At 38.0% G+C, this 27,292-nt stretch overlaps 1 protein-coding gene across 2 annotated transcripts in view; it reads left to right on the forward strand.

Moving 5' to 3' along the window:
• The window catches only part of BABAM2 (BRISC and BRCA1 A complex member 2), a 682,281-nt gene that overhangs the window by 285,495 nt on the left and 369,494 nt on the right, over window positions 1–27,292 (forward strand). For both annotated transcript variants that reach the window (XM_023550554.2, XM_003411950.4), the window contains exon 6: window positions 6,401–6,475. In XM_023550554.2, coding sequence (XP_023406322.1) covers window positions 6,401–6,475 — 75 coding nt within the window. The remainder of the gene's footprint in view (window positions 1–6,400; window positions 6,476–27,292) is intronic.

Below are 27,292 nucleotides of genomic sequence, written 5' to 3' on the forward strand. Positions count from 1 at the left end.
ACAAAATAAACAAAAATAGAACTCTGTTTTGGGACTCTGTTATGGACAATATCAAAACGTCTATTATATATGAAAGTTGAATCCTAAAAGGAGAGAAGAGAGAGAGCAGAAAAGTACTTGATGAAATAAAACCCAAATATTCCTAAGTATATTTGTTGTTGTTGTTAGGTGCAGTCGAGTTGGTTCCGACTCATAATGACCCTATAGACATGTATAGACATATAGACATAAATTTACAAATTCAAGAAGTTCAGCAAACCCCAACCAGTGTAAATGCAAGGAAAAAACAAACTTGGCACATCATAGTCAAAATACTGAAAACCAAACATGAAGAAAACTCTTAAGTGGCCAGAGGAAAATGACAGTTTTTATACATGTGAACAATTATTTGAGTTACCACTGACATCTCACCAAAACAGTGGAGGCCAGAAGACAATGCAAAAAACCAGACCCACTGCCGTCGAGTTAATTCTGACTCATAGTGGCCCTAAAGGACAGAGTGGAGCTGCCCCATAGAGTTTCCAAGGAGCACCTGGTGGATTTGAACTGCCAGCCTTTTGGTTAGCAGCCGTAGCACTTAACCACTACACCACCAGGGTGGACAAGACAATGCAAGGATATCTTTAAAGTGCTAATAGATTTCTGCCAAGCTGTTTGGTGGGAAATGGTATTTCAGTGTAGCTTTAATTTGCATTTCTTTTATTATGAATATGAATGAGATTGAGCATCATTTCAGAGCATTTGTATTGTGTATATATCTTCTACCTGTTTTTCTGTTGGATTTTTCATCAGGAACATTAGCTCTTGGTGATAGAGTTGCAAGCACATTTTCCTCAGTTTGTCATTTGCCCTTTGACTTTGCTGATGGTGTTTTTTTTTTTTTCCCATTAGAAGATTTTTATATTTAAGTAAAAACAAAGCAAAAATAAAAAACCAAACCTGTTGCCATCGAGTCCGTTCAGACTCACAGTGACCCTGTAGGACAAAGTAGAACTGCCTTAGGGTTTCCAAGGAGTGGCTGGTGGATTCAAACTGCCGACGTTTTGGTTAGCAGCCGAGCTCTTAACCACTGTACCACCAGGGCTCCAAAGTTAATCAGTATTTTCCTTTATAGCTTTTGAATTTGGAGTCATTAGAAAGGCATTCCTTCCTGCAAGTTTATAAAGGCAATTGTCAACATTTTCTTCTTTATGGATTCAATTTTTACATTGAAATCCTTTATTTACTTGAACTTCATCTTGAAATATGGATATAACTTTTTTTTTCTAGATGGATACCCAATTGTCCCAACACCATTAATCATCTGCTAAATGCGTTTGAGACTATTTCTGAACTTTGTTTCTGTTCTTTTAGTCTGTTGATTTAACACTAGTACTACACTACTATAATTTATTATGTATTTATAATATGCTTTACTATCTGGTGTTGCTAGTTCCCTCTCATTGCTTTTCTTCACACTTTTCCTGGTTGTTATTAATTGCTTATTTTTCCTTATGGTCTTCTGAGTTGGGTTTTTAAAGATTCCCTCAAAGCAATGAGCCCTAAACCCTACACAGGGCAGGTGTTCATTAAATATGTTCTCAGAGCCGTTTACTCTTTTATACCTTTTATCACAGGTTATAATGTCCGGGAGTGATTATTTTGATTAATGTCTGACTCACCCACTAAGCTATAAGTTCCACAAGGGCAGGGGCCATGTCTCTTCTATGTATTATATTTGTACTGCATGCCATAGTACATTTTAGGCTCTTAATACACACTAAGGAATGAATGAATAAATCTTGAGTCTTGTGGTTGAATTCTGATTATTACTCTCTGAATCACTGTAGGCAAGTTTCTTGACTGTTTTAGGCCTCAGATTTCTCATTTCTGAAATAGGTATAAATGAATTATACCTACTACACAGGGTTTCTGGGATAATATATCTTAGAATAATATATCTTAGAAAACATTTTATAAAGTATGAGTATTATATAAAAATTCTAGTTAGACTTTCACTTTCCTTTTCACATGTGGTAAATGCTTATGCATTTGCCAAGGAACAATTTCTAGACTTAGTCTATTGGTTGTCAGAGTCCGTTTGAAGAATCATCCTTACCAGATTGTCACCCAGCTAAAGTTACAGTCACTCTTCAGTGTTCTTAGCTTTTGGTTATCTAAGAGATAGGAGCAGCCAATTTCAGATGAAAGGTTGTTTGTTGACAAGATAACAATCTCTATGAAAGGATATAAAATTCCTCTTACAGAGCAGCCTGGGTTTGGAATCTGTTCTGCCCAAGATATCTACCTGTCACTTCCAAAAGAAGAGAACTATTTGTGACACAGCAGCTATTACCAGAAGAAAAACTTAGACCTAATGAATTGCCTAAGCCCAAAGCCTTGTGAGTTTAAGTTACTTGCCAACGTACTATAACTTGAATAGAGGAACGACTCACATTTATTGGTAATGCTGGGGAAATTGCCATTAAGGCAGTGGCCAGAAAGGCTGACATTTTAACAGTCGTAGGTCAGATCATTTCCTACATCTAAACAAGGAAAGATTTGACCAAGGATTGACAAAAAATCAAATTATTCTGTTCACTTGGCTGCATCTAAATGTCTCATTTTCAGCTTACAGGAAAGATTGCTATGGAAGCAATCTTTGACGTTGCAACAGAGTGACTGTAAATTGCTTTGAATAGCTTTTGGAACTTTAAATATAAAATCACAGGAAAAGTCATTGTCTGAGGTAGAATTCAGAAAATATTTTTTGCTTGTGCCTTGTTCTTCATATATTGGTTATAACTTAACTTTTACATTAAGATATATTTTTAATCATCATTTACTCAGTTCACAGAGGAAGATTAGCTTACAAGTCACAAGGAAAATCAATGGCAGAGCTGAAAAGTGAATTCTTGGGCTTTAGTTTCCAGTGTTTCCAATGCCACTGGTAACAATTGTTAAGTTTTCTTTATTCTTTCTCTGGCAAAATAAAGAATGCAGGGTAAACTTGAAAGTTGGAGATTTAAGTACTTTTTATGGTGTCCGGTGAACTAAATTCCTTTCACATTCTTAACGTTTCTTGTATTATGAATTTAGTTCTGTAAATCAGCCTGTAGTTGATAAACACAAATTTATATTAGTTCTAGGGTCAACATTTTGAGATGGGATAAAGTAGGAATTTTATGAGCATTTTTAAAAGAATGTTGTCTAAATCAGCTGCAGAATAAAAATATATTGTACAAACTAAAATAGGGCAAAAGAACTAAAGTGCAGTATGTGGACTAAAATAACTAGTTGTTCAAATGAGCCCAAGTGCTAAATATGTAATTATCTTTCCTACTACCTTATATGTACAAATGTTCTTTTATTATTATCATCTCACATTTTAATCCTTCTGTTGTCCCCCTACCAAAAAAAGAAATGATGAACCATTGAGCTTAACAAACTAAAAGTTTTGACACTGCCATTCTAACCTATAGATTGATATTTTATATAAGTAGATACAAATTACCATTTATTGATTGGTAGATGGTTTCCCCTACAAATTGAAAATGAAGAAGAAATGAATTGTTTGGCTTATCATTGCTTTCATTATCCAACTCCCTTCCCCAACCTCATCTAATCCCATCATGCTTTTTAAAGACTTGTCTCAACAGCTCCAGGAGTGACTCAATAATGTTCCACGTAGGTGTAGTAACCATTTCAGCGTTCACATCCTACCCACAGGGATCGAGAAATTGCTCACAAATGAGAGTTTCTGGATGACCTTTGCTCAGGATTAGCGCTTGCTTGCTCCAGTCACACTGGCCTTCTCACTCTTCGTTGAATATACAGCATACTTCTGCATCAAGCCAATTGCACTTACTGCTTCTTTGTCTAAGTTTTTCCTCCAGATTCCACATGGCTTGCTTCCATGTTCCATGAAAGGGAAGTGATCTGCTATGTCAAAATGCTGCTGATAAGATGAGGCTGAGAAATGACCGTTGCATTTGGCAATAGGGAGGCCGTTGGTGACCTTGATGAGCTGTTTTCGTGGAGTGGTGGGGAGGAAAGGCTGACTGGAGAGGGTTAGGAGAGAATAATAAAAGAGGAAATGTAGACCTTAAATATAGACTATTTCTTTCTAGAAGATTATTTTGTAAAGTGGAACAGAGAAATGAGATAGAAGCTGAAGGAGGATATGGAGTAAAGAAGACTTTTTTCTTTTTTAAATGATGTTTGCATGCTAATGAGAGTGAGTGAGTAGAAAGGGAAATTTGGTTATATAGGAGAGAGAGGATGGGGATAATTGTTGGGAACATGCATTCTTTGATTGATGAGTGTTCTTTCCTGTATATCACTGTACACAGCACTAAGGGAAGACTTTTCTGTTCTCCTCCCCATACCTTCATACCCCCACTGAGTTAGGTGCCCTTCTTATAAGCTCCCATGTGATGCTGTACTGTTGGAATCAGCTCAACAGCAAAGGGTTTATACTTATCCTTTCCATAGTATGATTCCTTGTACTTAAAAACAGACTCTTCTTTTAGGTCTGGCTGTGTCTTGGTCCAAAGAACCACACTTAATATGGTATGCTAGTTCTGGAGTCTTCCAGGAGTTTAACATAATATCAAAAACATAGCTTTCTGGTAATCTTGTACTATAGAAGGCAAGAACTACATTAAAATGTTTTATAAACCTTCTCCCATCTTCCCTCCACTCCCCATGCTGAGCTGTTTGTGGATCCTCAGGTGATTTTAACTATTCCCTCAAGGATTAGATTGTGAGCAGCCTACACATATTGGTGTTCTGTCCTGAGTACTCACGGTAACCCCAGTATAACAGAATGAAACGTTGTGGACTCGACAGCAACTAACGGCAACAATTCTGAGAACAGCTGCTGAGCTGTAAGCACCAGTCTGTTTCTCAACATTGACATTCTCAGTGGCACAGTGGTTTCCATGACCTTTTGTGGACTCCCTCAGCTTTGGTCCTATCCATTCAATTCTCTTATTTCTGCCCTTTCTGTTCAGGGTTGGGCTTGTGGTGATGAAGAAGTGCTTGGTTCTTAGCCAGAGATTTATGTAAGTTAAAAGATGTTGTAAACAGTAAAACAAACAACCAAATGACTGTCAGTTGTCATTGTTATCTTCTGAGCTCAAGGTTTATGTCTCTGTCTGTATTTTCAAGGTTTTAGGTCAGAGTTTTAAAATTAAGGCCAGGACCTTGAAGCCAGTTGCTAGGGTGTTTGTAGAAAGGAATGGTGATTGTCATAGAATCATCTGTAAGTGGTGTGCATGCATGCTTATGTGTGGTCATCCATCTATCCATAAAAAATATTTTTAAGTGCTTGCTATATTTAAAGATGTGTTTTTGGAGAGTTTGAGTTGCCAATTTTTTTTGCAGAGGGAAAGGCAGTGGAGATACAGGAGCTCTTTAGCAGTCAAAATATGAGAGGATAGAGATCCACTCTATAGAGTAGTTCTAGATCATCCACGAAGTTCTTTCTTCAAACAAAATGTAATGGCGGAACCCCGTATGTCAAAACCAAAGCTGAACGGCATGCTTGCAGTGAGATACATACTAGCTCAGCACCTATCCTTATTGCCTTTACAGAGACTGCTTGGACGCCCTGGGTCTCTGCATAGCCTAGTTGGAAAGCCGCTTCTCTAGACTATGACAAAATTTTAAAAAAGTGATTCTTTAACATTTTCCATCATAAAAATTGAGAGGGAACCTTTTTTTTTTTGTTTTAAACATGGGTTCTGTCTTTTAAAAAACAGAAACTCTTATGTACAGCTTAATTATATGCTTGAAATTGCCAGACCTTTATACTTCTTTCCCATGGACACTAGCTCATAGTGGAAATTACTGAAAATTATTAGTTGATGATAATGGTCCTCACAAACTATTCAGAGATTAGAATCTCATTTGGCATACCCACTGATGTAGTGCTTTATGTGGGTAGAGTTTGACCTTCGTATGTACCTCCAGACACATTATAAAGGATGGCAATATGTATCATCAGCCTTGTGGGTTATAAATATTGTGGGTTATGAAGTGGTCTGAATGCTTCAGTAAAATGAATCATAAGAGGCAGGTCTGTCTCTATTGTTTGGATTTTTTAAATCATAATCATACATTCATGTATTCTTTTTATACTTTTAAGAAACAAAAAGGTAATATCAGTACATTATAATTTTATTGTACATTTAAAATTCAGATTTGAAAAATTCTAATTGTGCTTTTTAGTAACTAATAATTTAATAATTCTTTTCTGATCCTCTGCTACTTCTCCAACCTTCTTTTGTTGTCTAATGTTAGGAAACCTAGATTCAGGATGCCTGCATCTTGAACAGGTTGAACTTATGGCCTAGGCTATAATTGTTCCTTTACATCTATTTGTGACTTTAATTTTATTATTACTTTCTTTTTACAGACTGGTGAGTTTTCAGCTCGTTTTCTTTTGAAGTTGCCAGTGGATTTCAGCAATATTCCCACATATCTTCTCAAGGTAAAAATATGTGATTATCAGTATGAGAATATAAATGAGCATTTAAATTAATAATTTAACTCTGAATATTTGTAGGGCTGGTTTGCTAGCATTTTGTTCAGATGATGTATTCTATTAAAAATATTTATTGCATGAAGATCTGTTCTGTTATTTTGTTACCTAAAAGCTAAAATAGTAGCTTTAAAAGACATTTAGAAATGAGCTTTCCTTGTAACATTAGGGTAAGTAAATTAAACCTTAGAAAAATCACTTTTATTTAATAATCTTATTGGGGTGAAAGACTTATAGAAATTGACTAATATGCGTTCTGTCTTTAGGTGGGATTTCATATTAACTATGCTATGCTAGGGGTTTTGTTTGTATGCTAAAGGGCGTATCATTTTCTTTATGTCAGCAGTTGATCACAGGCATCTGCAGAATTGTGCTGTTCTATTAGAGAGACCCAGGATCCCATTAGGCCAGTATATGGCATTCTTTAAAATTTTATGGAGGCAGGATATGCCCTGGGAAGCAGCTACTCTGGGGAAGGGTCTGCAAATGCTTTGTGGACAAGAGGTGGAATCCAAGTGACTAGGCCATGGTCAGTGTCAGAGAAAGGTCTGGGACCAAGTTCAGAACAGGAAGCCTTAAGACAAAGGCCTAAGATGAGGATTTTGGCTGTAATTTAAGGCCCTCAGCCCTGGCCACATTATCCTTTGGATTGTGAGTAGGCTGGAATGGGCAGGTATTATGGATTGAATTGGGGAACACCCCAAAAAGATATGTTGAACTCCCAACTTCTGGTGACTCTAACTAGAAATAGGGTCTTTGAAGATGTTATCAGTTAACATGAAGTTATCCTGGAGTAGGGTAGGTCATAATCTAATATGAGGTCTTGATATCTAATGAAATTTGTTCTGCTGGGTTTTGGACTTGCTTGGGACCCGTGACCCCTTTTTTTCCTCTAATTTCTTCCTTTTGGATTGGGAATGTCTATCCTATACCTGTTCCACCATTGTATTTTGGAAGTAGATAACTGGTATTCTAGGTTTCACAGGTCCACAGATGGAAAGGAGTTTTATACCAATAAACAATAAATTATACAACAAACAACCTTTGTAAGAATGGGATTATATTATACATGCTTTACAAAATATTTAAATTGAATTTTAATGTAATAGAAGAAAATCAAATTGAAGTGATAATTGAAGGAATTGGTACTTGAACTTCGATAAATGTTTCTTCACCAAATGAGAGTTTTTTTTCCTAAAGTTCACTCTAAATGTTTCTTCACCAAATGAGAGGTTTTTTTCCTAAAGTTCACTCTAAAATTAAAAATAGATTATCAAGTATATTAAAAAGGTTAGAAACATTATCTCTTTTTGTTTTATTTCATGTAAAATATTTGTTTTAGTCAAGATGAATTGATACCCTACTTTAAAATCTCACCTTGAGATTTTTTACCTTACTAAGGTTTATAATGTTAATATTATATGCAATAATTTTCCACTTGTTTAGTTTTAGGTCTATATCTAAGTGGATTTAGTATCCACCACTACTCCTTTTATCATAACTTCTCCATCTCTATGTTTTTATTAACTTCCCATTTGGCAGATTTCACTGTTAAGCTTTTTTTTTTTTTTTCCTAAAAATACCCTATGAACACCATGTTCCCTGTATTCTTACTTTTAATGTTGAAAGACAACCTAACTGGGTATAATACGCTTGGGTCATGTGCCCTTTCCCTTAGAACGCTGTAGGTGTTATTCCATTGTCCAGTGATACTTAATATTGTTTTGGAGAAGTTGAAGGCCAACCAGATTGTACCTCAATTGGTTGACTTGTCTTTTCTGCTTGGGTGGCTGACTTTTTTTTTCTTCTTTATTCCCAAAGTTTAATGTGTGTCCCATTCAGCGACATTTGGGAATTATTTATTGAGTGCTTGATCATTCTGCATTAATTTTTCCTGTTATATGTTATGCCCTTCATCATCAATAAGCAAATTTAAGTTCTTCCTTCATTTTAGGGAAGATTTCTTACATTGTATCTCAGAATACTTTTTTGGAGTCATTTGTTGGTTGCAATAGTTTTTTGTAGCAGAGACACCAAGTATTCTTTTGTCGAATTGTTTTTACGATTTATGTTTATTAATTTTTCTCTATTTGCCTTTATCACTTTGTTTTCCCTGTGTTTACCGTGAATATGTCAATTTTTTTTGGCATTAAGTCAATTTCCAGCTGAGCTTGTTTCAGTTCTAGCTGTTTATTAGATTGATAAGTACTAAATCAGAACTTCCTTTTTATGACTGAATAATATTCCATTGTATGAAAATATCATGTTCTACTTACCTGTTCATCAGTTGATGGACGTTTGAATTATTTCTACTTTTTGGCTATTATGAATAATGCTGTTTTGAACATTTATGTACAATGCAGCTATTTCTTAACTGCTTCCACTGGCTTTCCCTTACGATCTGTCTTAGTTGAATAGCAACTAGAATGATTTTTAAAAAATCAGATTATGTGCCTTTTCTGTTCAGTATCTTTCAGTGGCTTCCCATCTCATTTAGAAAGAACATTCCAACTCCTTATCCTGGTTTACAAAGCTCTGCATGAGCCACTGCCTATTATTCTGATATCGCTACTCTCTCCTTTTCCCACTGTGCTTTTACCAGTTGTCCATTTTTATGTTTCTCAGACATATCCCACTGTAGGGCCTTATTTAGGGCCTTATTGTTCATTGGAATACTTTTTTCTGTATTCTTCACATAACTGTTTGTTGTTTTCCATTGTTTCAGTTCAAGTGTTACCTTCACAGAGGGCCCTTCCCTGATCGTACCATCTGAAGTAGCTACCCAGTCACTATCTTTATATTCACCCATTTTAATTTTCTCAATAGCATTTACTGTATAATCTTATAGTTTTCTTTTATGTCTATGTCCACAGTGCTTAGAGCATGCCTGGTATGTAGTACGCCCTCATAAATATTTATTAAATTTAATAAGAGATGAGAATTGAGCTGTTGTTGCTATTATAATCTGAAAATTAAAAAAAATTATTTTCCCCCTGCCTAAACAGCATGAGTAAAGGCCTGGAGGTAAGAGAATATGATGTGGTCTTGGAACTGCTAGTTTGTGAGGTGGAGGTTGGTGAGAGGTGAGGCTGGAAATATAAGGCAGGCCAGTTCATCATAACTATGCCTGCAGTTTGGGTTAACTCCCATCAAGTATACTGTGTACCTGGACTACCATCATATAGTTCAAATATGGCTTCTTATTTGTTATAGTTGTTAAGCTAAACCTTGCCACATAATTCCCTGGATTTTACTTTTTCTATAAATATGTAAATATTTGGTAAATAAACCATACCTGATATGAGATCTTTTTGAGGCTGGAGTTAGCTAATCATATTAACCTGAGGCAAGTAAGTAGCGTGAGCGCACAGGTTATGAAGCTGATGTAAAGACGTGGATCAGGACATAGCAAGAGTGGGGGAGACAGAGCAGAGCATGGCCCTGAGATGCAATTATAATGTGTTAGCCTTGTTTACTGCTTTTGAGCCCAACATGGCTACCGCTGTGGTCATATTTTCCTCCAAACAGAATGCCCTAACCCATTTCTGTTCAGGTAACGTATAGCCTATACTACTTTCAAATCCAAATCATTGATGATGCTTTCTTTGGTTACTCTAACCAGGGTGATCTCTCTGTCTCTGAGTTTTTTTTTTTTATAGCCACTGTTCATTTTTTTTCTTATCACTTTGCTACTTTGAATTGTATAATGTTTTAGGTATCAATTAGAGTGTTATAGAGAAAAATCGTAAATGTGGTTTTGCCATAGACCATTACGCAATGATAAAGTAGATTGTATTTTATAAATATTTGTTGAGCATACAAAGTTTTCATGCTACTTTATTAACTAGCATTATGTATTCTATCTTATCCCAGCTAGTGCTGTACATTGGTCTCCTTCTTAAGCCCTAGCAGGCTTCTAGTATGTCTCTTTCCCAGCTTGGTCTCTGCCAAACACTTGCTGTTGAAGTGACCTAATCTGGAACATACATTAAAAAATATGATTTTAATAAATGCAGTGTGATATACTGTATTGGACCCTGAAATCAAATGAGGACATTGGTGGAAAAGCTTATGAAGTTCAAGTAATGTCTGGAGTTTAGTTAATAGTAATGTAACAATTTTGTTTCTTAGTTTTGACAAGTGTATCAGGGTTGTAAGATGTTAAGAAAGGGGAAGTGGGCAAGGGGTATACAGGAATTCTCTGTTCTATCTTTGCAGTTTTTCTGTAAATCTAAATTAATTCCTAACTTAAAAAAAAAAAACTAGAAGGTTATTAAAATATATTTTTACAGTTTATAACAAAATTCAAGGAGCCCTGGTGGTATAGTGGTTAAGTGCTTGGCTGCTAACCAAAAGGTCGGCGATTCGAACCCACCAGCCGCTTCGGGGTAGAAAGACATGGCAATCTACTTCCATAAAGATTGCAGCCTTGGAAACCCATGAGGCAGTTCCACTCTGTCCCATAGGGTTGCTAGGTTCTGTATCAACTCCACAGCAATGGGTGTAACAAAATTCAAATAAGAAAACATGAAATGGTTTCTAATCTTACATTCTTAATAAACAACTAGCCTATAGAAAATTGTTATAATTTTCTTACTTCCATCGTGGTTTCCAGGTTTCTAGGAATGATATTCCTATTTTTCCTGTATATTAATGTGTGATTATATAATTTCATTCTAATGTAAGAAGATTTCTGCTTTCCTGATTTGATGTTGTTCAGAGAAAGAATGGTATTTATAACTGTCTAGAGAGAAGATAAAATCATTGTATAAGTTGCCCAGCATATGGTAGTACTTAATAAATAATATTAGGTAATAATCTTGATAATTATTGAAAGTATGGTCAGGTAGAGTATAAACTATAGACCAAAGAAAAGATTAGAGAACCTTTTTTTATGCATTCTACCTAAGAGGAAACACTTTCTTTTTTTCTCCTAAGTAAAACATGGAATTTTTATGCCTCATTAAACTTTTATTTTTAATTTCCAGTTGACTAGTTTTCCACTCTGTACCTAAGGGTTGTGAAGTCCAAATGATAATGGAGTTCAGCAACTTATCAGTTTCTCCACATCCCTGTTGTGGAAAATACATGTATTAGATCTGTGATCATCAAGCATAATTAATTTGGTTTCAGTAATTACTGTGCTCTATCGGAACAACAAGCAATCTCCTTATACAGACTCTCTGACCTCATGTATGTATTTCAATTAAAACTCTATTTTGGCTTATTTAAAACCAAATTCAGTAGTATATGAGAGTACAGCATTCATATGGCCAACTTAATGCACAATTTACAATTACAGTTTTGTGTCGATGAGAGTTTTCAGTTTGAGTGGTTTTCCTGATTATTTGAAATTGATGTTGCTCTGCTGTGTTCCTGAAGATCAAAGGAAAAAATACTTGGTTCTAATCTATCTAATTTTACTTTTCTTCATATGAAATTTCCATGTTTTACATTTTAAGAATTTGAACTTCCTGTTAATGTGCCCTTACTTTCCTTGCCAGTCAGATAGGAGAAAGGTGGAACTCATTTGGCAAAATTGGAAAGATTTTTTTCTCACCAAAAGTACTATGAAGTGGCTTCTCTCCTATAGATGAAAAGCCTACATTGCAGCACTAACATCTTTGTGGATCTTAAATTCATGCAAAGGGAGTAAAATGACAAGAGTGACAGAGAGAGACAGAGACCCTTGTATAACACAAAATAACAGTAAAACAAACAAACAAAAAAAAGTACTAGTGTATCAGAAGTAATCCAGTATACCTGTTGAGTAGTTTAAGATCTAAGTTCCTAAAATCATTGTACCATAACCTTGGGACACTTGGGTATGCTCTTCAAAGGATGTTTGCATTAGAAACTGCTTTGTCCATTATTCACATTTGGATGCTCCTCACCTAATTACCAGGATAGTCTAAGTCCCAAAATAAACACCCTGAATTCCTAGGGTTAGAATACTCTTCACTAGCATCAATGTAGTTTTGCCTCACCATTCTAAGGAAATGAAAGGAAAAATAGACCTTTTAAATACTGAGATAGCACTGAGTTTGACTACAGTGAAATTTCATTACAATGTGATGAAAACTCTCATCCACTCGTAGTTTATATTAGCAAGTATCTTAGTTATCTAGTGCTGCTATAACAGAAATACCACTTGTGGATGGCTTTAACAAACAGAAGTTTATTCTCTCACAGTTTAGGAGGCTAGAAGTCCGAATTCAGGGCACCAGCTCCAGGGGAAGGCTTTCTGTCTCTTTTGGCTCTGGGGGAAGGTCCTTGTCATCCATCTTCCCCTGGTCTAGGATATTCTCAGAGCAGAGACCCCAGGTCCGAAGGATGTGCTCCACTCCCAACCCTTTTTTCTTGGTGGTCTGAGGTCCGTCCTTCTCCTCTCTGCTCTGTTCTCTCTTTTATCTCTCAAAAAAGATTGACTCAAGATGTGACCTAATCCTGTAGATTGAGTTCTCCTCATTAGCATAACTGCCTCTAATCCTGCCTCATTAACATCATAGAGGTTAGGATTTGCAACACTAGGGTAATAACTTCAGATCACAAAATGGAGGACAGCCACACAGTACTGGGAATCATGGCCTATCCAAGATGACACACGTTTTTGGGGGGCGAAGTTCAATTCGATCGCTAACACAAAAACACAAACAAAGTATACCTATTTTATCCACAAGAGAATCCTTTGATGTTGGAAAAAAAAAAAAAAACAAATATTCAGTGACATGATTTTGCTTAATATTTTACTCTAGGCACATATGGATCTTACATGGGATGGGGTAATTCTGAAAATGAAGCTGGAATTTAGAGTCTATTTTACTCTTGGGTTAGATAAATCATTTACATAAAAGCTTAGTCAGTGGAAAAATACATATGTATTAGTTAGCATTCTTTATTGTGGGTGATAGAAAACCAGCAGAAACTAGTATAAACCAAAAAGGAAATACAACATAAATCCTCTGCTTTCCTACTCCACATAGCAGAAAGCCGGTCCCATGTTGTATAGTTTACAGATCAGGCCAGACCAGCTTTCTCACATCTGTCCCAGCTGGGCTCAGGTGTGCACCTCTGAACTTCTCAACTGTATGTTCATAGGGAGAAATAGTGGTCCTCAGAATAAAAAAGGGTCTTGTGGAACTGATTAAAGTGTTAAGTATTCACTATATTATTAAACCAAAGAAAGATTTTGTTGTTTCACTTAATTAAGGAAGAACTTGTTATTAGAAAATGCTGTTCTTTATTTTCTTTAGGGTGTGGTGAAAATCGACTTATGTACATTCCTGTCTTTATTCTTGTCCTAAGGAGCCCTGGTGGTGCAATGGTTAAGTGCTTGGCTGCTAACTGAAAGGTGGGCAGTTTGAACCCACCAATGGCTCCATAGGAGAAAGACCTGATGATCTGCTTCCATAAAGATTACAGCCAAGAAGACCCTGTGGGGCAGCTCTACGTTGTCACTTGGGTTCGCTATGAGTCAATATTGACTTGACGGCAGCTAACAACGTTCTTGTCTTGAGAATTATTGAACCTAATAATATGATGCTAAGTAAGAAAGCTTTTTTTCTGGAAAGCTATGCTTTCTGATGAGATAGCTACAGAATGTTTCTAGTTGTCTACTGAAGTTTTTTTATCACTCGAACAACAAGTACTCAGAAACTAAGAATACGGTGTTTGAGAGAGAAGAGACGCTTACTTGTAAATATGATGTTTGAATTGGCTTCTTAAAATAATGAGCCAGTTTTATATAGAATATAGTGAAATTAATATCCTATGGTTAGGAACCTCTTCAGCAGCACCTTACAGAAATATCTAGGAAATTGCTGGATCCCACTGAACTGGAAGATTAAATAGCAATTATTTTCTGCTGAAAATAGATATGACAAAATAACCTTTCCAAAAAATCAGTGTTAGCTTTTCTTCATTGGATGGGAAAAGACCATAATTGTTTATATAGTTTAAACACTTGCTAGAGTGTCTCAAAACTAGGTGCCATGGAGTCCTACCCCAGGCCAGAAGGAGGGCTATGACTAATTTACTGTGGCTGAAGTACTTGGACTTCTAGTTTCTACAGTAATCGTATTGGCATCATTTAGCATCACACAGCAAGCCCATTCATTTATCCTGATGGAGTACTTGCTGCAATTTAGTCCACCATGGAATCTGAATCATAACACTATATGGAAAGGAATTAAGGGTGAAAAAGTAAAAACAGGCCATCTGTCTCAGGAGATGAGCTCTCATCCTTCTTCTGAAGCCACTTTAGCTGTATTGATCGGTCTGGGCATACTCAGTGCAGGTAGAAACATATAGATCACTCTGCCAGGCAGAGGCAGAAAGTAGAAGTTAAGATCAGGTTAGCAAAACAGGTTTAGGAGCCTGAGACAGACAGACAGTTATAGTGAGAAATCCAGGTTGTAAACATTCAAGGTCTGAGCAGGTAACTGACATGGTGGAGAACATCCGAGAGTCCTTGTGTGCTGAGGTTATCCTGTGTAGGAGCTGCCTCCTCTGCCCATTATTGGCTAGCATGTTCCACTGCTTATAGTCAGTCTGGTTTCTAATCATACCTAGATTTGCAAACTCAGATGCTACAGGGGCCAGGCAAGTAGTAAAAAGGAGTGAATCTAGCTTGATATAATTAATTGGGAAATGATGAGAACTGTAGTGAACCAGCAAGTGTATACTTCATCTAAATGCAGCAGCTGCTACTCAACTTCAGAGTTCTTGCCATGTGAGTGCATGGACATAGTGTTGCCAGATATGCAGATGTTATTAAAAGGAGCCCAAAATCTCAGGTTTTCATTTTTTAATATGAAAAATGCTTCCTTTTGTGTGATGGTAATGAATAAAAAAAAAAAAAAAAAATTTTTTTTTTTTTAAAATGAATAAATACATTAAAAACAGTGTGCAGGCCTATCGTGCATTTGTTGTGGCCTGTGGGCTCATTTGTGACCCTTGCCCTAAAACCTCACAGTCTGATAGCCGGGTGGGCACCAGAATGATGTTCTGAAGAGCATCTCAGGTACAGTTCCCCACAACACAAGGTGGTCATTCATTACCTTTAGATGGAGAGACGCTGATTCTGAACAAGGAAACCATTCTGTTCATAAGACTACTAAACGTGTAACCAGAGCCACTAACTGGAAGATGACTGCCGTATAATTTATTAGAGAGAGCAGTTTAGACCCAGATTTTTAGGTGTTCCATTGTTGTTAGGTGCTGTCAAGTCAGTTCTGACTCATAGCGACCCTGTGTACAACAGAATGAAATACTGCCTGGTCCTTTGCCATCCTCACAATTGTTATTATGCTTGAGCCCATTGTTGTAGCCACTGTGTCAGTCCATCTCATTGAGGGTCTTCCTCTTTTTTGATGACCCTGTAGGTGTTCTGGGGCATAGAAAATACATTTTAAAATTATCTCCTTAAGTGTATGTTCTTGTGTTTTTCATTGCTATGTGTGATATAATAGAATCCTGTTTGGATTCTTACTGAATACTGTGATCGTTAATGTTGTATGTCAACTTGGCTAGACTGTTGACAGTTGTGATGTAGTCTGGCAGTCGTATGACGATGTGATCACTTCAGTAATGAGATTTGGTATAACGCGATCACCTCCATGATGGGATCTGCTGTGAGTAGTCAGTCAGTTGAAATGGAATGTCCTGGGGGGTGTGGCCTACATCAAATGTTAGTGGACTCTCTGGCAAGGCTTGTGGGCTTTTGCTTGCTCTGGACCTGCAGCTGGTTCCTGATTGTCTGACCTGTGGCTCTTGGGACTTCAGCTATCAGTTTACCTATGGTCTTGCCTTCCAATCTTGGGATTTGTTGGTCTTCACAGCCTGTGAACAAGAGCCCTGCTGTCTGACCTGCAGATCTTGGGTTTGCCAGCCCCGGTGGCTACATGAATCAGGAGAAGCCTCCAGCCTGACCCATGAGTTTGGGGTGTTCCAGTATCTACAACTGTGTGAGCCATTTCTTTTGTAAAAATTTCTCTATATAGATATTTTAAAAGCTTTAACGGTTTTGCTTCTCTAGAGAACCCAGCTTAAGGCATTTGGTACTGAGATTGGTTCTAGAGAAACAAAATTATAAGGATGAGTGTTCTAAATTGGTTCTCAGGTCTGGTTATTCTTAAAGCTATTGATGACTCTGCTTCCATTAGCAAAGAGGGCACTGCTAATCCATGACGTGAAGTGGCAATAGAAACTCAAAATATCTCCAGCAAATCAGGTATTGGTCAAAGTTGAGGCTCTGGGTGATGGTATGTTTGATACCTTTCTACATTTTTGTCATAATGAGAAGTATAAGGAAGCTGGCTAGTTGGTCCTACTTTCGCTAAACAAAGTGGTGAAAGAAAGATGAGCTCAGGGCTTCAGAGTCAAAGCTCAAGTGCCACATAAACAACCTCTAAAGTTTCCCCTTGTTCCTTGAAAAGTCTTATTTCTTGTAGTAACAGAGCTGATATTGTTGAAAACCAAACCCAGGGTCTTATCATAAGGATGGCTGAATTACAGCACCAACTCAATTCCCAAACTTGAGAGGTATCTGAAGTTAACAGTCAGGCAGACTTGGAAATGGGAATACTGCTGTAGAAGTTAGAGACTGAGGAGGAAAAAAATGGGAGCCAGGCTTCTTTCTGTTCCTTAATTTATACTCTAGAGTGGTATTCAGAAGTGTCCTAGTGGATGACAGAAGGAGAACCCCGGTAGCACAGCACCCCCCAACCCTCCCAGTATTCTGAGGTACTTATAACTACTACAACAGACAACCTAGAATGGGCTTGGTATGGTTTTTTAGTGCAGGACCGCAGATCCCTAAGTATTGATTTTGGCTTCAAGTGACAATAGAATCTATGGAGAACTCTTGGAATTGTTAGTTGCCATCAAGCTGATTCTTACGGTGACCCCATGTGTACAGACTAGAACTGCACTTATGGGATTTTCAAGCTGTTACCTTTCATCCCCCACATGTCTGTCAGTTTGTCATACTGTGAGGGCTTGCATGTTGCTGTGATGCTAGGAGCTATGCCACCAATATTCAAGTACCAGCAGGGTCACTGTCTTAGTTATCTAGTGTTGCTGTAACAGAAGTACCACAAATGGATGGCTTTGACAAACAGAAGTTTATTTTCTCACAGTAAAGTAAGCTAAAAGTCCAAATTCAGGGCATCAGCTTCAGGGAAAGGCTTTCTGTCTCTGTTGGCTTTCTTATCAATCTTTCCCCAGACTAGGAGCTTCTCTGCACAGGGACCCCAGGCCCAAAGGACACGCTCTGCTCCCAGCACTGCTTTCTTGGTGGTATGAGGCTCCCTGTCCCTCTGCTCACTTTTCTCTTTTATATCAGAAGAGATTGCTTCAAGACACAATCCAAAGTTGTAGATTGAGTCCTGCCTCACTAACCGCAATTGCCACCCATCCTCCCTCATTAACATCACAGAGACAGGATTTACAACATATGGGAGAATCACACAATACCAGGAATCATGGCCCAGCTAGATTGATGCACACATTTTTGGGGGGACGTAATTCAATCCATGACAGTCACCCATGGAGGACAGGTTTCAGCTGAGCTTCCAGATTAAGACAGACTAGGAAGAAGGACCCGGCAGTCTACTTCTGAAAAGATGTAGCCAGTGAAAATCTTATGAATAGCAGTGGAACATTGTTTGGTACGGTGCTGGAAAATAAGCCCCCCAGGTTGGAAGGCACTTAGAAGATGACTGGGGAAGAGCTGCCTCCTCAAAGTAGAGTCGTCCATAATGACATGGATGGAGTCAAGCTTTCGGGACCTTCACTTGCTGAAACAGCATACCTCAAAATGAGAAGAAATAGCTGCAAACATCTGTTAATAATCTGAACATGGAATGTACGAAGTATGAATCTAGGAAAATTGGAAGTCATTAAAAATGAAATGGAACACAGAAGCATTGATATCCTAGGCATTAGTGAGCCGAAATGAACTGCTATTGGCTATTTTGAATTGGGCAAATGTATAGATGCTATGCCGGGAATGACAACTTGAAGAGGAATGGTGTTATAGTCATCATCAAAAAGAACATTTCAAGATCTATCCTGAAGTACAATGCTGTCAGTGATAGGATAATATCCATATGCCTACAAGGAAGACCAGTTAATACAGCTATTATTCAAATTTATGCACCAACCACTAAGACCAAAGATGAAGAAATTGAAGATTTTTACCAACTTCTGCAGTATAAAAGTAATGGAACATGCAGTCAAGATGCATTGATAATTACTGCAGATTGGAACGTGAAAGTTGGAAACAAAGAAGAAGGGTTGGTAGGTGAAAAATATGGTCTTGGTGATAGAAACAATGCTGGAAATCGCATGAATTTTGCAAGACCAACTACTTCTTCATGGCAAATACCTTTTTTCACCAACATAAATGGTGACCATACACATGGATGTCACCAAATGGAATACACAGGAATCAAATTGACTATGTCTATGGAAAGAGACATGGAAAAGCTCAATATCATCAGTCAGTACAAGGCCAGGGGCCCACTGTGGAACAGACCATCAATTGCTCATATGCAAGTTCAAGTTGAAACTGAAGAAAATTACAAGTCAACAAGAGCCAAAGTATGACCTTGAGTATATCCTACCTGAATTTACAGATCATTTCAAAAATAGATTTGACAGGTTGAACACTAATGACCAAAGACCAGACAAGTTTTGGAGTGACATCATACATGAAGAAAGCAAGAGGTCATTAAAAAGATAAGAAAGAAAGAAAAGACCAAAATAGATGTCAGAAGAGACTCTGCAAGTTGCTCTAGAACACCGAGTAACTAAAGTGAAAGGAAGAAATGATGAAGAGAAAGAGCTGAACAGAAGATTTCAAAGGGTGGCTAGAGAGGACAAAGTGAAAGTATTATAATGACACATGCAAAGAGCTGGAGATAGAAAACCAAAAAGGAAGAACATGTTCTGCATTTCTCAAGTTGAAAGAACTGAAGAAAAAATTCAAGCCTTGAGTTGCAACACTGAAGGAGTCCATGGAGAAAATACTAAGTGACTCAGGAAGCATGAAAAGAAGTTGGAAGGAATACACAGAGTCACTATACCAAAAAGAATTGGTTGACATTCAGCCATTTCAGGAGGTACCATATGAGGAGAAGCCAGTGGTACTGAAGGAAGAAGTCCAAGCTGCTCTGAAGGCATTGACAAAAAACAAGGCTTCAGTCGACAGAATACCAACTGAGATGTTTCAGCAAACGGATGCAGCACTGGAAGTGCTCACTCATCTATGCCAAGAAATTTGGAAGACAGCTACCTGGCCAACTGACTGGAAGAGATCAATATTTATGCCTATTCCCTAGAAAGGTGATCCTACCAAATGTGGAAATTATTGAACAATATCATTAATATCACATTTAAGTAAAATTTTGCTGAAGATCATTCAAAAGCAGCTGCAGCAGTACGTCAACAGGGAACTGCCAGAATTCAAGCCAGATCCAGAAGAGGATGCGGAACCAGAGATGTCATTCCTGGTGTCAGATGGATCCTGGCTGAAAGCAGAGACTACCAGAAAGATGTTTAAGAAAGATGTTTACCTGTGTTTTATTGACTGTGCTAAAGCGTCCTACTGTGTGGATCATGACAAATTATGGACAACACTGTGGAGAATGAGAATTCCGGAGCAGTTAATTATGCTCATGAAGAATCTGTACATGGATCAAGAGACAGTTGTTTAAACAAAACAAGGGGATACTGCATGATTTAAAGTCAGGAATGGTGTGTGTCAGGTTTGTATCCTTTCACCGTACGTATTCAATTTCTGTGCTGAGCAAATAATCCAAGAAGCTGACTATATGACGAACGGGGCATCAGGATTGTTGGAAGACTCATTAACAACCTGCATTATGCAGATGACACAACCTTGCTTGTTGAAAGTGAAGAGGACTTGAAGCACTTACTGATGAAGATCGAAGACCACAGCCTTCAATACCGATTACACCTCAACATACTTGTTAACTCATTGCTGTCGAGTAGATTCCGACTCATAGCAACACCTAAGATAAAGAAAACAAAAATCTTCACAACTTGACCAATGAGCAACATCATGATAAATGGGAAGGAGTTTAAAGTTGTCAAGGATTTCATTTTACTTGGATCCACAATGAACACCCATGGAAGCAGCAGTCAAGAAATCAAAAGATGCGTTTCGTTGGGTAAATCTGCTGCAAAAGATGTCTTTAAAGTGTTGAAGAGCAAAGATGTCACCTTGAAGACTAAGGTGCGCCTGACCCAAGCCATGGTGTTTTCAAGAGCCTCCTATGCATGTGAAAGCAGGACAATGAATAAAGAAGACTGAAGAAGAATTGATGCCTTCCAATTGTGGTGTTGGAAAAGAGTATTGAATATACCATGAACTGCCAAAAGAACAAACAAACCTGCCTTGGAAGAAGTGTAACCAGAATGCTCCTTAGAAGCAAAGATGCTGAGACTACTTCTCACATACTTTGGAAATGTTATCAGGAGGGATCAGTCCCTGGATAAGGACATCATGCTTGGTAAAGTAGAGAGTCAGCGAAGAAGAGGAAGACCCTCAATGAGGTGGATTGACACAGTGGTTGCAACAATGGGCTTAAGCAGAATGATTGTAAGGATGGTGCAGGACTGGGCAGTGTTTTGTTCTGTTGTGCATAGCGTCTGTATGAGTCACAACTGACTCAAAGGCATCTAACAAGAACAACGCCTTTCGTAAGCAGATCGCTAGGCCTTACTTCTGAGGCATCTCTGGGTAGGTTTGAACCGCCAATCTTTCTGTTAGTAGTCCAGTGCTTAACTGTTTTCACCACCCAGGGACTCCCTGTGAAGGATTAGATAAACAAATGGAGAAATAGAATAATCATTACCCCCAAGTATCTAGTTTTTTATCTTACAATACAGTTGATAAGATAAAGTCAACAAACAATTAAAAAACAGTTAAGTACTAACTTGTATGCTACATGTACAGTAGGCTTTAGGACAGTGTACCTTAGTTTGCCATGCCACCATAACAAAAAATGCCATAAATGGGTGGCTTTAAAGAAAACAAATATATTTTCTCTGAATTCAGGGAATGGAAGTCTGAATTCAGGGAGTGGCTTTGGGGGGTGGCCCTTTGTTGATTTTAGCTTCTAGTTGTTGTTATGTGCTGTCAAGTCGATTCTGACTCATAACAACCCTTTAAGAAAAAATAAAACTGCGCCATGGGGTTTCCTAGGCTATAGTCTTTATGGGAGCAGATTGCCAGGTCTTTTCTCCAGCAGAGTGGTTGGTGGGTTCGAACCACCAACCTTTTGGTTAGCAGCCAAGTGCTTAACCATTGCACCACCAGGGCTTCCTTAGCTTCTACTAACTGCTGGCAATCCTTGGTGTTTCTTGGCTTTCCTTGGAGCCTGTATTCCTCCTCCTGTGTGTGTGTGTCTGTGTCCGCTTTGGTATAATTCATATAACTAAAGAAAACCCCTATTTTCAAACATATTTACAGGCACCAGGGTTTAGGACTTTAACACACGTTTTGGGGGAATTAATTTAATCCGTAATACAATACAGGTAGTCCCCAACTTATGACCAGGTTCCGTTTCAACGACTCTGTTATTAAGTTGGTTCTGATGTAAGCTGAATACCTGGATTTTTTTTTTCAGTTTTCATTATTATTGTCTTCTGTTATCAGTATTTTTATAAATATGATCTTTATTTGTCTTTGGGGGTTGAAAAAATTACATATAAATTTACAGGTATATTTTAATACATACATACATAAAAAATACACAAACCGTAAAAAGAGGATGGTTGTAAGTGTGGTTTGTCATAACTTGAATATGTTCTAAGTCGAGGACTACCTGTATGAAGATTGTTATGTATTGGAATGGTTAGAGAAATTTTTATGACCTAGTGTGGGCATAAATTAGACCTCGAAGAGAGATGGTTTTTGAAGGCTGAAAGCGGAAGAAGGACAGCTCAGGTGTGGACATGATCCTGTGGTCAGCGATGAGACTGTGCAGGCCTGCTTGATTTGGAGAATGTCAGGAGAATGATCCAGATTTCATAAATAGGTAGGTAGTCTTAATTCTCTTATACATGGATTCAGGATAATAACTGCCTATTTTGTTTCCTTGGCCTCATTGTCTCTCACCTCCAATCTCCCTGTGATGTTATTGCCAGAGTAGTTTACTTTAATCTTCTATTGAAACTAATGATTTCTTTGTTGGGTACTGTTTCCAGAGCCCACCCTCCAGGCAGTGTTATTTCACACTGCTTCCTGATATGTGTTCTTAATCTGAAACAGGCAACATCCTACCTGTCCTTCCAGTGCTGTGATGGCTCCCAATGCTGTGACCCTGCTCATGTTGTCTCTCAGCTGTGATACCTCTACCCTGTCATCTTTTCCTTGAGAGGTTACTTATTTGACATAAGAAAGTGAAGCCCAAAGAAGTTCAAGATACTTCAGTTGTTGACAGATTATCTAGTCCATAGTTTATTGGTGGTTGGGACTAGAGAGTAGCTAAAAGGTCAATGTGGAATAGAAGGGAATATTGAAACCAATGTGAGCCTTTTGAAGGAGGAAGTTTAGCATACAACTATGGGAAAGCCAGTGTCTGAACTAGGAGGATCCAATGGAAGAGAATTATCATATATAAAAGGACAGTAGGAGCCCAGAGTCCTACAAGCCAAAGGTTTTAAAATGTTCATGAAGGAGAGAATGCTCACATGCCATTGAATGAACAAGAATAGAACCAGAAAAGACATTTGACTAGATTTGGCTAGAAGGATAGGGATGGTGAGGGCAGAGTGAACACTTCCAGTAAACCCAGGATAGAAGCCAGTTTGCTGGTATTAATGGGGATGTGAATGATTAGGAAACATACTCAGTGGATATTCCACAAAATGAGATGTGGAAATGGGATAATAACTTGAAAAACTGGAGTGATCAAGTGAGATTTTTAAGAGGAAGCGACTAAAATGATAGCCAAAATTATCAGAGAAGCCTTTTCAAGAAGTAGTTTTAGTCTATGGTATGCTCAAATATGTTAATCTTATTGATGTTCTCTTTCTGAAAATTTAAAGGGACTGTTACTGGGGAAAACCCATTTCAACTGACACTATCATTCCTTCTTATGTTGCTGCTGTTAGGTACGGTCAAGTTGGTTCCAACTCATAGTAATCCTGTGTGCGACAGAACCCAACACTGCCCGGTCCTGTGCCATCCTTACAGTCATTGCTATGCTTGAGCCCATTGTTGCAGCCACTGTGTCAATCCATCTTGTTGAGGGTCTTCCTCTCCTCCACTGACCCTCTACTTTACCACGCATGATGTCCTTCTCTAGGGACTGGTCCCTCCTGATAACAGGTCCAAAGTATGCGTGACGAAGTCTTGCCGTCTTTGCTTCTGAGGAGCATTCTGGCTATACTTCGCCCAAGACAGATTTTCCTTCTTATAAAAAGAAAAAAAAGGAACCCTTGCCATCGAGTCAATTCCGACCCATAGCAACATTATAGCGATACTATAAGAGTTCCTTCTTATAGTTAGCAGAAATAGGTAATGGTATGAGTTTTTAAAAAGTGTGTCTGTGGCAGTCACATTTTATAACTTGTCATCAAAGATTGAGTTTTAGTAAATTGACAGAGTTTTGAAATTTCTCATTCTCTTACCTTCTCTTAGGAGTGGGAGAGATTCTCTGGACCCAGCAGAGAAGTAGGCTGATTAATCTCCCTGGATTTTTTTTTTTTGGGAGGGGGTGGCATGGGAGGGAGAATTTTTGCATTGTCTTTTATCATCTGAAATTGTTTGAAAGTCCATTTTAGTTTTACATGTTTGCCAGGAAGGCAAATGGTAATTTTTCTCAAATTTTCTTTGTATTTAAAATCCAGCAGACTTGTTAGGGTGGTATGTATTGATTATAGTTGTTTCTCAGCAAGCATAAGAAAGCCAACGTTTAAAATCCTTCTCACTCATCCTGATAAATAAGTATAAATTCAAAGGCTCACTCACAAAGATTTTTCCCTAAACCACAGATTCAATGATGCTTCAGAATTTGAGACCTTTTAGTTCAGGGAATTTTTTTTTTTTTTCTTTTTGGGATCCAATAAAGTCATACTTAACGGGCAGCTTTAGAAATAAGGGGTGCTTTAATTCACCATTGTGAAATCTGGCTGTAAATCAAAAACAGTCCTCTGGTCCTTGAAAGGCCATAAAAAACTCACAGGGAACCCTCATCTTCTTATCTTAAGGGAAATAGTTTCTGGCTCATCAAATAGGAGTGGGCATGCTTTTATAAATATAGGAATGTGTACCTGGAAAAAACTGCCATAGAAGTAGGGTGCTTTTTATTCCTGTAATAAATCTGGTTTATTACTTCTGATTTGGGTCAAAATTTGCATTTGAGACTTAACCACAAAGGAAGCAGTGAGGTGGCCTGAAAACTTACTCTGCAGGGAGCTACCATCTTCATTCTATTCTTTTCTTAAGTTGGGGACCCATGACTGCTTTCAATTCATTGCACTTGTGTCCATAGTCCCTTTCCCTATAGCCTGTAGCCTTGCTCCTCTAGAGAAGCAGAGCTTAGAGAAAAATGCACACTTTAGATCAGGGGTCAGGAAACTTCCGTGAAGGGCAAGATAGTGAAATTTTAGGCTTGTGAGTGTATGGTTTGTCACAACTACTCAACTCTACTGTTGTAGCAAAAAAGCAGCTTTAGACAATATGTAAATGAATGAGTGTGGCTGTGCTTTGATAAAACTTCTGGATTATGGAGGGAAGTATTTCTTCACAGGGATTCCCTGGGTGGTGCAAACAGTTAAGTGCTGGGCTGCTAACTGAAAGGTTGGCAGTTCGAATGCACCCAGAAGTGCCTCAGAAGTAAGGTTAGGGTCACAGCCTTGAAAACGCTATGGAGCATAGTTATACTCTGACTCACGTGGAGTCATCATGAGTCAGAATGCACTCAAAGGCATACGGTTTGGTTTTTTGTTTCTTCACAAAGACAACTGCTGCATCATAGATAGATAAGCAAAGGGATTTGATTCAATGCATGTGAGTGGCTTTTATACCATGGTCTCTTTGTTCACATTTTACTAGCTCCTTCAAATCAGAAAATCTCCAGAGAGACTTCCTTTCTTCTTTTCTCTCTCTTCTTTTCTCATAATCTGTTAGTAACACATAAATCAATAAATTCTCTTCCAAGTCTTAGTTTTGCTAAGTGTTAAATGGAGTCAGTTATGTAACCATTCAGGATTGTTGAGAGTATTAAATGAGATACTGAATGTGATCGTACTTCATATGTTTCTAAGCTTAGAGTAAGTGTGCTATAGAAATGGTTGTGGTTTTATACACTCATTTAATTCGCATTTTAAAAGTTTTGAATTCTCTGCTGCTAATGTGCTTGGCTGCTAACTGAAAGGTTGGTGTTTCCAGTCCACCTAAATGCACCTGAGAAAAAAAGCCTTGTTGATCTGCTTCCGGGGGCGGGGCGGTGGGAATCAGCCACTGAAAACCCTATGGAGCACAGTTCTACTCTGGCACACGTGGCGCCGCCAGGAGTCGCAAACGGCTCAGTGGCAGCTGATTATGATTTAGGAAGAAAGTAAGCATTTCATTGACATTAAGATAGAGTTATATTCATTACTTTCTGTCTTATCCTCTCTCTTCATTTCTTTCGTTTAAAATTCAAAACTCAAATTTTAACTTGCGCCAAGTTTTCAGTTATGATTTATGGTAATTCTGACAATAGCATATTTGCCTACTACAAATGAAGAGCAGTCACAGGTAGCCTCTGTGAACTTTTTCTCCTTTTGGTTTTTTTTATTGTTTTATTTTGCTTTCATTTTTTATGGTGTCCTTGTGTTTTTGTGTTTTAGATTACCATTTTAAAATGTAGCTGTATTTCAGTCCCCAGACCCTTTGTTAGTCCAAGATTGGAACCATTCCAGAAGTCAACTCTTCAGACAGGGATTGGACTGGACTATAAGATAAACACTGCTACTGGTGAGGAGTGAGCTTCTTGGCTCAAGTAGACACATGAGACTATGTGGGCAGCTCTGTCTAGAGGCAAGATGAGAAGGGAGAGGGAGGCAGGAGCTGGTTGAGTGGACATGGGGAATACACAATGGAGAGGAGGAGTATGCAGCTAGGAGTACATAGCAAGGTGTATGCAAGTTTTTGTATGAGAGACTGACTTGATTTGTAAACTTTCACTTAAAACACAATAAATTAATTAAAAAAACTGCAGCACTGTTCAGCACTGTCTATAAGTTCTTTAATTTCTAGTGTGTGGTAAACAATTTTCAGAGCTGTTTTTGCCTTACTACCAAAGAATAAACATATCACAATAAAAAAAAAAAGAATGTAGCTGTATTTCAAATAATTATCAGCTGACCTGCTTTTCTATCCTACCCGATTTGTAGTGATAGTCCTTCTGCGGAGCATATTTTGCTAACATGAATTAGTTCATACACAATTGGTAAATAGTGAAATCCTGTCAGTATAATGCAGAAGTTACCATGATTTGTAGTTGTTTTTTTCCTAGCATGTTAATACCTCGTACCACTAAATAATAGCAACTCACTGCGAAGTGTGCTGATACGGATGAACATAGCACACTGAGGATACATAACGTATTGCACACAACACCCATTTGCTCTTGTAGTCTTCCACTTGGCTCAGTTTTGCGGTACACTCTGTATTTAAGTACTCAGTGCATGATTTTCCTCTGACTGTCTGGGAAAGAAAAAAACGCAAGACAATGAACCAAAGCT

Source organism: Loxodonta africana, chromosome 12 (genome assembly GCF_030014295.1).
Source record: "Loxodonta africana isolate mLoxAfr1 chromosome 12, mLoxAfr1.hap2, whole genome shotgun sequence".
NCBI lineage: Eukaryota > Metazoa > Chordata > Mammalia > Proboscidea > Elephantidae > Loxodonta > Loxodonta africana.